General features: G+C 34.4%; 1 protein-coding gene across 1 annotated transcript in view; it reads right to left on the bottom strand.

The window, feature by feature from the left end:
* The window catches only part of ATM (ATM serine/threonine kinase), a 154116-nt gene that overhangs the window by 102177 nt on the left and 39836 nt on the right, over positions 1–12103 (bottom strand). The window contains exons 19-26 of the mRNA XM_060160330.1: positions 10457–10539; positions 10203–10358; positions 9327–9402; positions 9065–9195; positions 7061–7181; positions 5114–5287; positions 3888–4057; positions 2391–2637 (exon numbers count right to left, since the gene is read on the bottom strand). Of these exons, the coding sequence (XP_060016313.1) occupies positions 2391–2637; positions 3888–4057; positions 5114–5287; positions 7061–7181; positions 9065–9195; positions 9327–9402; positions 10203–10358; positions 10457–10539 (1158 nt within the window). The remainder of the gene's footprint in view (positions 1–2390; positions 2638–3887; positions 4058–5113; positions 5288–7060; positions 7182–9064; positions 9196–9326; positions 9403–10202; positions 10359–10456; positions 10540–12103) is intronic.

Genomic DNA, 12103 nt, shown 5'->3' with positions numbered 1-12103 from the left:
CAAAAATATTCTGGAATGTGACACTAAAGAAATCTAACGATACTAGCCTTTCCCTGGGCTTACACATTAGTTGTCATGTCATCATTTCCAAGGTTTAAGCCCTTTTAAAAATCCAGCCCCGAGGCTTCCCTGGTGGCTCCGTGGTTCAGAATCCACCTGCCAATGCAGGGGACATGGGTTCGAGCACTGGTCTGGGAAGATCCCACATGCCGCAGAGCAACTAAGCCTGTGTGCCACAACTACTGAGGCTGCGCTCTAGAGCCCGCAAGCCACAACTACTGAACCCGCCCGACACAACTATTGAAGCCTGCGCATCTAGAGCCCATGCTCCGCAACAAGAGAAGCCACCACAATGAGAAGCCCATGCACCACAACGAAGAGTAGCCCCACTCACCGCAGCAAGAGAAAGCCTGCGTGCAGCAATGAAGACCCAATGCAGTCAAAAATAAATTAATTAATTAAATAATTAAAAAAAAAATCTACCCCCATTTTCAGTATATCTGGAATAAGTAAGGACAAACTGGCCAAATCTGATTAATATCAGAGGAAAAATTAGTGAGTTTCCACGTACACAGATGACAGCTGACTTCATTAATTTCATGATTCTCTAAGCCAGATCTGTAATGTTTACCTAAGGTACATATAAATTATTCAGATATCTAGGTATAGCTAAACAATCTTATAACTGTAAATATTCTAAGCATTCAACAACGGACAGTTTTAGAAGACTCAAAGACTGATAATAGTGGTACCAACACTTATCCATAGAAAAAAGAATCTTGATTGTTTCAGAGAAACTGCATATTAGAGAAAGAAAAAATTAACTTATAATGACGACGCTAAATGAAATTGAGACTAATAAAAATTAGATTTATGTCTTTAACCAAGAAGCTAAGAAATTATTTTTAATTTTTACCTCTCTTCATGCTTGAGACTGGTGTTTTAATCAGGGTTTAATGTAATCACGCTTCCCTTCTAGACTTATTCTGACTCAAAACTGCTCTTTTGGTTTGAACACATAAAGAAGAATAGTAAGAGTAGGCTTGCTCAGAAGTCTAAGCTGGGAGATTGAGTAAAAGGCCTAGAGGCAGAGTGTCTTTCGTAACGTCCATACCCCCTGGCATGCCAACATTCTGTTCCAACTGCCTTTTGGGCAAGGAGTACCTCTACTCACCATCTGCCTCCAGATTACAGACTTAAAACCAGTTCTGACTGGGAATGGCCCACCTAAGCAACTGAGAGTCTTGCTGTTCCACTTCTTGGTTCAACACAGATAACTGGGCAACAAAAAAAGAGTCTCTTGAAGTTTATCCAATTGTAATACTAATGTTGACCAAGCTTGGTTAGTCATCCCTTACTCACATTAAAAAAAAAATTGGAGTGACCAATCCTCTTTTACCTTAAAAAGTTTCCATATGTATTTTAATATAAGTTGCCTCAAATAATTTTATATATATATAAATTACTACAAAACAAACAGAAGGGCTTCCCTAGTAGTGCAGTGGTTGAGAATCCGCCTGCCAATGCTGGGGACACGGGTTCGAGCCCTGGTCTGGGAGGATCCCACATGCCGCGGAGCAACTAGGCCCGTGAGCCACAACTACTGAGCCTGCGCGTCTGGAGCTTGGGCTCCGCAATGAGAGGCTGTAACAGTGAGAGGCCCGCGCACCACGATGAAGAGTGGCCCCCGCTTGCCGCAACTAGAGAAAGCCCATGCACAGATAAGAAGAGCCAACACAACCAAAAATAAAAATAAACAGAAATTGTTAGTTCCTTTTTAACTTTACTCCATCTTTCATCAAATAATGAGTACTCAATATATACTAGATAGTTGGGATACAACTGCAAAAAAGAAGAAAGAAAAAAATCCTACCTTCACAGTACTTATAGTGGAGAAGATTGATAAAAACCAATGAACATAATTCATAAGTAAGTTACATCATATGTTAGAAGGTAGTAAATGTCATGGAAAAAAACAGGATATGGTAACTTGGGACTGTACTTTTCCATGAAAAGTGAAGGGCTTAATGAGATTAAAGAGGAAGTGAAAAAGATTTTCTATACCTTGTTCAGTATTGTTTGAATTTAACAACCAGCTTGCATTAATGTATTACTGCCAATTAAAACAAAATTTTAAAAGAAAAAGTGATAAAATTATTCCAAACTTTTAAAAAAATTTCTGATTAAAAACATTTCATTTCAAAGCTAATCAAAAGGAGAGAACATTGTACAACAATAACAAAAAATTAATGGACTGCCTATGTTAGATAGTGATTATCACATAGTATTAAATTTAATTGCATAAATGATGAATAAATAGCCTTAAAGTTTTAAAGTTACACCTCAGATCAATTAGGGGATAAAAAGTACAGCAGATGTTGAAGTCATACCTGTTTTCCTAATAAGTTTTCATCTTTAAGCATATCATAGACTTTGGTAGCAATCTTTCTTTGCTGTGCCATCCCACTGTCTCCTGTATCCTCATAAGCGAAGTATGGAAGAATATTTACAATAATCTTTGGAAAGCAGTCTGTCAAAAGACTTTTCCAATCCTTTTGAATCTGATTAGCAATGGACTTTACCTCATCAAAATGACTTCTAATCACCAGATGTGGAATCAAAACTTTATAACAAGACCTAAAAATATAAAAATAACAATGTATATTAAAGTATATACATTTTTAATATACATTAAAATATAATGTTTCAAAGTAAAATTTTATAATATAGTCCTTAAAATAATAAACTGGTTTTGGGAATTCCCTGGCAGTCCAGTGGTTAGGACTCCATGTTTCCACCATGGATTTGATCCCTGGTCAGGGAATTAAGATCCCTCAAGCTGTGTGGCACAGCCAAAAAAAAATAAAAATAAAAATAAAAAAATAAAATGGTTTAATAAGCATTAGAGCATCACTGTATCTAGATCATTAAGCACCCTTACTCTAATTTTATAAATGGAGAAGTGAAGTTAAGTGAATTCTAAATAGTCACACTAAAAAAAAGAGATCACCCTAATAGTGTGATCAAAAACAAGTGAAAATTGAATTTATTTATTCCGCATAATCAATTTATGCAAAATTATTGTAAAGTGAAAGCAATTAATAAATTCGAAGAATAAATGTAAATATTATTATTGCCAAAATGAACAAACAGTAAGGACCACTAAACAATTACGAATTGCCTTCCCATCATCCTGATACCTAAACATTATTATTTAGTTGTTTCAAATCTCTCCATTTTCAAAATTTTCTTCTCCAGACTTGGAGTTAGCAAAATAAATACTTGTACATTAAACTTTAAATCAAACAGAAATAATGACTAAATGGCCCACAGTTAAACAACAAATAAGAAAAATAAGGCTGAAATAATCAGCCACTAATAATTTACCTTTGATTTTTCATAGGGAAGATTATTAAATATTAAAGCTGAAAGAGACCTTAATGATCTCTATATGTAACTCCCTTACTTTAAAGATTAAGAAACCGGGCTTCCCTGGTGGTGCAGTGGTTGAAAGTCCGCTTGCCGATGCAGGGGACACAGGTTCGTGCCCCGGTCCGGGCAGATCCCACAAGCCACGGAGCGGCTGGGCCCGTGAGCCATGGCCGCTGAGCCTGCGCGTCCGGAGCCTGTGCTCCGCAACGGGAGAGGCCACAACAGTGAGAGGCCCGTGTACCGCAAAAAAAAAAAAGAAAAAGATTAAGAAATCAAGTCCCAGAGGGTGTTCATGTGGCTTGCCTGAAGTCATGTAGCTGGCTACTGACACAGCTAGGACCAGATCCTAAGTCCACTTCAATACATTTCCATTAAAAAACGCTGCGACACTCACATTATGATTAATACCTAATTTTAAATTAAATATATTTCACATGTGACAGATGTAAACCTACCTGTAGAAATCTTCAATGTTTGTGTAGTTTAATAAAGTAAAAGGAAAAGAAGATAAGCTGTATTCAGTATCTTGAAGATTTAGCCATTGCAGTACCAGATAATCCAAATGAGAAGCCATGAAGTCTTCTAAATGTCTATATCCAAAAGTTTCAGAAACTTTCTGTAAAACCTATACAAATCAAAAAAGAAGTCAATGTTTTAAGAAAATAATGAAATAATAAATCATTTAAATCCTTAATATTTATTTACAGTATGACTTTAAGTATTCATTTAACTTTTCTATTCCTTGATTCACTCATCTATGAAATGGAGATAATAAAGAACCCACTTCAGCAAAATTCAACAAGAAAAATGTATTTAATGTAATTACTCAGTGCCTGGTACACAGCAAACCCTCAATAAATGTTAAATGAATAAAAACAGAAAAATGTTTCAATTTTCAAGATTTGACTATATTTCATTATAAAGTAAAACAATTCTTCTCAGTCCTAAACCCAAATGAGAAAAATCCAAACACTATATTCCACGTACAATAATAATTAGGTAGTGTAACTGTATAATTTTTTTTTAAAGTAACCTCTTACTTTAATACTGAAAGGTAAAAGTTTAAGTATCTAGACTGATTACTTATAGGTTGGCCTATTGTAAAGCTCCACTGGAAACCATGCTAGTTATATCAAGCCATGATCTATCACTGGTTCATCATGTAAAAATCTAGGATGTAAAGGCTTGGAACCTCCCAAACCATTAATGCTGAGGTGTTGGAACAGGGGCAGGAGTAAGCATTCTACAACACTGTGTTGGACCCTGGTCTTCCTAATCATGCAACTTAAAAGCTTTATAGCTCTAAAATTTGACTCCTGGCCCCGCTAGATCCCAATGTCCTGCTCCAGAATCCACTAGGCAAAACACGTACTACTCCTTTTTTCTCCGCTTCCCCCAATAAATACTATTCCAGAGGGCCTGGTCTGCATATGATAGGTCACTTACTCTCGTTAGTTCAATAACTGCCTTGTAAAATGCTCTTAAACTTAATGTAAAAAATGACACTGTATACAAATAAATACACTATTTTAAAAGTTACTGCTTTCTAATATTCCAAATCTAAAAAATAAAACTGCCTCTAAGTCTTTAATAAATGCCACATTAAAAATCCAGCTTTAACCTTAATTGTTTAAAAGTTACCCAAGGAAGATTATAATAAAAAATATTAATCCACAGTTACCTTTTTAATGAGGTGAGGCTCTAATCCATTCTCTTTCACAGACTTGCATAAGGCGAATAAAGCCTGTTTTTCACATACAGGGCTATAGTATAACACCACAGCTATCATCATCAGTAAAATGGCCTTTCTATTACAAAGCTCATCCAAAATTTCAGAGTTTTCAGCTCTGTGGGACTTCGGAATAATTTTAAAAACAATATGCAATGTTAATATTTAAATATTCCAAATAAACCAACCAGACTAAAACCAGAGTACACCACGACAACATCTAAGCAGCCCGTGAACAGTTTTAAATCCTATAGTGATGGAGCTAAGAAGAGATATTATCAGAAAGGACCACAGTTTCTACAGAGGGAAAGACTGCTTTTGATAAGATCTTATAGAAAGAATTGCCAAACATTTCAATGGGTATAAAGCACTTTAAAGAAAAAAAAAGAGAAAGAAAGAAATTGCAGGAAAGTGAGAGACTAAAAGCTCTTCAACTACCAAGTATTACCTCCTAAGATGTTTACCATTATAACTTAATATATAGCTCTTTATTCTTTAAAAATATTATCATATATATTACTAAAAAGACCAATAAATTCATGCAACTAGATAGAATGATATATGCTTCTGGTTTAACAACCAATCATTTTTCCAACAGACATGTACATTTTTTGACTTGCTATACTTGGTAGAAGTTTCTCTTCACATTTGGAAAAAACTGCCAGTCACTGATCCTATTGCTATTTTTGGTACAAAAAAAAGGAAGGACCTAATTCCTTTACTAAATGGCAATCACTGACATGTTTGAAAATAGCTATGAGGTTCCCACTAAGTCAACTCCTTTACCTATTCCTTATAAAAGACAGATCTACAGACTCTCTAATATTCAGACTCTCTAACATTCTAGCAATAGTTAAAAATTCAGTTTTACTGGGAACTAAACCCAACATGCTATCAAGAGGGAGGAGATATGGGGATATATGTATATGTAAAGCTGATTCACTTTGTTATGCAGCAGAAACTAACACACCATTGTAAAGCAATTATACTCCAATAAAGATGTTAAAAAAAAATGAATACAAGATTCAAGTTCTTTCTATAAACTTGTTCATTACAGTCTGCTTCTATTAATGACATCTAAGACAGAATTTGTTTTTTTTTGATAACAATGTTGATTCATATTATGCTCTCAAGATGTAAAACTTCTTAGATCTTTCTCCAAATTAACTGCTGTCAGGTCAGTATTCTCCCTTTTTGCACATGACAGGCTGATTTTAAAATATATAATATGTTATTTCTAGTAAATTTTAAATGAGTATTATTTACACTCATTTTTCCAATCTATTGAAACCTTTTTCTAAATTCACATTCTTTCATGCAACTTTCCTTTTCAGTTTGGTGCTGTTACAGAATATATAGTCATTTGACTAACTGCTTCACACACTTTTAATAAACAAATCAAGGCATAGATAAATGAATAAATTCTACCACTAAGACAATTTTTGCCATTTTAAGAAAAATATTATCTACAGAAAAATATGAAAATCATAAGGTTCATTAAGGAGCACAAAGATAATTTGATCTTCCCAATTAGAACATTTTTTCCTCAATCCATTTCTTCCTCTTGTCACCTGTTCTGTGAATTAGCTTTTAATCAGATCTTACCAAAATATAGTTTTTAATTAAAAAATAAGCCATTTATACTCCTATAAAAACTCAGTAAATTCTGTTTTTCCTACAAAAATGCTGCATATAAGTTGAACCCAAAGAAACTGTCATTATTCAACCAATTCTGACCTATAAATAAAGTAATTTCAATAAATTCATATAGCTGTTCTAGTCTAAATTTATATTGTGAACTACTGGATATATACTGTCTTAGGCCAAACTTGGTAAAGTAATATGTGGCATATTTATAGAAAGCATATGATAACAGCAAATAAGCATTACTAAAATTACCACTTCTCTCATTCCTTCCTGAGCTTTCAAGTATGAATTTTCAAATGCTGCTTGCTGAAGCTTCAAAGGAAGTGCTTTCAATAATGTGGAAGGACCTCCTTTTTTCATATGCTGAAATAATCTTAAAAAAAAAAAAAAAGCAAAAAGTGAAATATAAACCATACTTTCCAAAGCATATTTACAGGGCAAAAATAAATCACTCTGTGAGACATACTAACATATTAGATTTTCTTTCAAAAGACCAAGGAAATGTGAGTCTATTTAAAGAGGTTCAAATCTACTGCTTAATATTAGGGTCTTTACCATATACTCCATTTTCTCCTAGAACTGAAAAGGGTCTCAACAGACCTTTTAGATTATTGCCCAAACCTGAATATCCCTTAACTCTAACTAACCAGAAAAGAAAAATTGTCCTCTGGTCAAATATCAATTAGAAGCAGCCACAGACTCTTACATCAACCTGCTCTAATATTTAATCACAACTTAAAAGTGGATAGCTTTACTGTCTTGATATTCCATTACAAAAATTTTATGTGATAGAGAAAAGCTGATCAGCTTTTTGCACAATGTACAATCATATTTAAGGACAACTCTTTAACCAATTTTGTCCTTTACCCTTTTTTACTAGTCAAAATTTATGGAAGTATCAACTTTTTTGGTGTTCCTCTGACTCCTTCAGTTTCTCTAATCTCTCTTAAATAGTCTAATATTAGATATCTAACAAGTAAACAACCAATAAATAAATGTTATGCTCATGTCACTCATGAATTTATACATTTTTGAATCTTAAGAGATTTTTTTAATGCCACCACTACCTTGCTTTATTATATTCAACTTATGATCCTCTGTAACCCCAGATCTTTAACTTTAGTATATATTTTCTATCTTTTTTAAGCACTTGAAGTAAGCACACATTCATTAGCAAACCTTACAATGCTCTATGGTTTTTATTAAAAACAGTCCTAAGCCTGAGCTTACTTTACCAGACACGACTGACTTATGAAAACATTGTTGTCAGAAACTAACACAACATTGTAAAGCAATTATACTCCAATAAAGATGTTAAAAAAAAATATTGTCAGCATATCCAAATTTTGGACACATCTAACACATGTATTTATGTGACTGCTGGGCAAGTTCTTTATAGCATTCTTTAATTATTGGTCACTTACATTTGAACAGTAAAATTACTTAAATGATTTTCAGCTTTGATGTTTTTAAAGCATAATGTAATTTTTTTTCAAATGTTCATTGATTTTACAAATTATTAAACAACTGGCACATTCCAAGTATTATTCTAGGTACTAAATATACAAGAAAAGAGAAAAATCAATGCCCTCTAGGAGCTTATATCCTAGGTAAATGTGCTAAAATACAATTATTTCAACTGGTGATAAATGCTACAGAGAAAAATAAAGCAGAGAGGTGCTTTATTTACAGGAGTGTGAGGTAGGAGAGGCAGAGGTAGGTTATAATTTAGAGTTCTAAAATCAAGTTGATAACCTGATAAACATGCAGTTATTGAAAAATTAATATTTGCTTCTTCAGGTACTCAAACATAAAACACATCCCTGTGAGAGAAACACTCCAATGTCTAACTCTATGTTCACTTGAATAAATATGACTGTAATTAGCACAATGTAAAATGTGCTAATTTTTATTTTACAAACTCATATAAAATCTCAGTAATATCCAAACATCCTATATCTCTTGTAAGTGGGAGTAGACACACCTAATTCAACTCAACCACTTACTAGCTGTATGGCACTGAGCAAATTACTTTATCTGTCTAAGCCACAGTTTTCATTAATAAATTGGAGAAAATAATAGTATCAAAGTGATACAGTTGTCAGAATTAAGAGAAAACATAAATGCCAGGCATACAATATATGCTCAGTAAACGTTAACTATTTTTAATATCACAACTAGTGAACTATGACTGTCCTGCACATTGAATTGCTATCTGCAGCACTCCAGACACTTCATGAATACTTGACCCATTACCTATTGATTGACTGTGCAGCCAACATGCGAACTTGGTGATGATTATCAGCAAGAAACTGTGGAAATACTTCATTTACAGGAAAGTCTTTTCCCATTACATTCAGAATAGCCCATTTTGAATAAGGATCAGCCTATGGGAAAAGAACAACTGAGGTTAAATGTGAAATACTAAGAGAAAAATCACCCATTAACAAACAGAAACAAAGACTGCTTTAAAAATGCCAATGGAGACCATACTAATAACTGAAGTAGAATAACTCACCTCAAGCAAAGTTTTAAGGCATTTTACTAGTGCCACTCTTACAGAGAATGTGCATTTTCCCTCCTTTGTTAAGTGCCTGAAATAAAGTATGTGTCTTAATATCAAGTAATTATTCCAATAAAAGCACAGTAAAAAAAAAAAAATCACTGGACATTAAGGTTATTCTAGGCTGCTTCCAAAATTTCTTTCCATGCTAAATTTAATTCTCACTATGTGGCATATGCCAATATTCTCACCTTCCAAAAATTCCAGCTAAAATAAATTGGTTTGAAAAGTTCATTTTAATGTATGTTATTTGTGTCACATGATTATGCCTCATTTTGGGGCTATTCCACTTCAGCTAACCATGTTATAGAAAACTTGCTTTAAAAGGAAAACATTTTTAAAGTTGCTGTGTTGTTATATCAAAGACTTAAAAACGACATTCTATACTGACTCAGAAGTCCTTGCCCACCAAATGGTAGGAGGGCTCTAAATTACATATATGTGCTCCTCTATAGGTGTCTTGGTATTAACTCACACTATGACTATATGCATGAAATAACCAGAGAATGACAAGGCCAATTTGTCCACTTTAGGAATATAAACTACTCAATTGATTTAGACTTGTTGCACTTTGTTTTATTCATCATATATGTCAAACTATTAAGAGATTCAAAATTCGCAGGGAAATACACTAAAACCACTTTAGGAAGCCAAGTCTTAAGCAGAAAACAATTCAGTTCTTCAAGCAATTAAGGAGGGAAACACAAATTACATGTCACTATTGTTAAAAGATGTATATAGTTACATTCGAGGATTAGAAGAAATGCAAAGTTTGCATTTGTATGCAGAAGTGGCAAAAGAAAAGTAACTCCACAAAATGTCTATACCCACCAAAATGCTTCAATCACTGTTAGAAACTGTCCTTGAGCATCCCTTGTGTTCTCAGCATCCATATTTCCTTGACATAGGTTCGTCACTATGTGAAGGACATGGTTTAAAATGGTTTTACAAACATCTTGGTCACGGCGATACAAAGAACACACATTGCTGTGATGGAAAAAAATTTAACTTTATCAGCATAACAGAACACACCAGTTTAATCTACAAATTTAGAGTGAATATTTTATATGGTTTTAATGTCTTACGATAGCGGTTTTAGAAGTTCAACAACATCTTCCATTGGCAAGGGATATTCTTCTCCAGGAAGGTCCTTTAAAAGCACTAGATACTAAGATAGTTGGGTGGGGGAAATTAGTTGTTGTTCTTGTTTTTTCATATATCATTTATTTAAATAAGTACATATATGTAACCATAAATTCATATATAAACACATGTGCATACACACACACACACAAGCAGTGAATTTTTATGAAGCAATATAATTTTAAAAAAGGGGGAGGCAGGGGTGTTTTGAAGTCAAACAGAGCTGGATTCAAATCCCCGTACCATAACCTGTTACTACTTGAGTGCTTTAAAAACTTGCCTTGTCATCTGAGTCTTTGTACTCCCAGCTTTAAAATGAGGATATAGCACTTACCTGGCCAGATTACTGTGAAGATTAAAGGAAATGAATGTAAAGGTCTAGCATTTATTGTAGGAATTCAGTAAGTGACAGTGTTATCACTGTTGGAGTTAAGTGCCTGAGCAAGAGTCTGAAACTATATTATGTCACCACCCTCCGAAAACAATGCTTGGGGATAACTTCAATGGTTAAACACTATTCTATTAATGAATTCTGGAAAGCAGAGATAATTATGGGCAGTGAAGAATCCAAATACCCTGACTTATCTTCCTATAAGGCAACCTTGTAAGGCTCTCTATGGAACGATGGATATAAAGGGCTACTCAGCAACTACCGGTTGTTATAGCTGGTAGTTATAACAAGGCAGCCAGTTTCTGACAGCTGACAAATAATTTTCTAGCTGTATTAAGAATCAGAAGGCATTTTTTTCCTATCATCTGTATGTAGAAAATTGTTTCTTACTCCTTCTGATACTATAAAAGAATATTAAATTGGACCATTTTAAATATTTGCCATGTGTGATGTTACTAAGTGTCTTGAAGTGACTTTGAACATCAAAGTCCCAAGAAAAGCATACAGCCCTCCCCACTGGCTGGGGCTAGAGACTTGACTAGAGTATTTGCCAGGGTTGAAACCAGGGAATCAAACAGGGCTCAAATAAGCATATTTGCCGGGGCTAGGGGATCAACCAGAACGTTCACCACAGCTAGAACATGACAAGGAATTCTACCAGGGACTCAACCTGAATGTTTCCAAGAGGTTCTAATTAGGGAATAACTTGGCATGTTTCCCAGGGCTGGGGAAATCACTTGCCATGTTTGCCAATTTGCTGGGACTAAGATATGACCATGGACTCATCCAGGATATCTGCTGAGACAGGAGCTCTCCCCACATGTTCACCAGCACTGGGGCTAAGGGTATGGCCCACATGGTTGGGAGATAAGTTACATGTAATAATATTGAGTAAACAAGTAAATGCACTGAGGTTAAGTAGGAAGCCTGGTTTCTTACTGTTGGAAAAGGGAGCTACAAATATGGACACAGAAAATAAATCCTATGATGTTAGATTGGAATTGGAGATATCTATCAGTAGATGAGTAAAGTGATGAGAGAAGGGAAGGAGAGAGATTACTTTTGTTAAGTCTAAATCTAATCACGAGGAAACATGAGATAAACTCAAAGCGACGGATTCCATACAGCAAGTGGCTGTACTATTCAAAAATATGAAGGTCGTGAAAGATAAGGAAAGACAAAGGAACTGTTCCACACT

The sequence above is a fragment of the Lagenorhynchus albirostris genome, chromosome 9 (assembly GCF_949774975.1).
Source record: "Lagenorhynchus albirostris chromosome 9, mLagAlb1.1, whole genome shotgun sequence".
In the NCBI taxonomy this organism is placed as follows: Eukaryota; Metazoa; Chordata; class Mammalia; order Artiodactyla; family Delphinidae; genus Lagenorhynchus; species Lagenorhynchus albirostris.
Note: the sequence above shows the minus strand (reverse complement) of the source record. Positions and strands in the feature narration are given on the sequence as shown.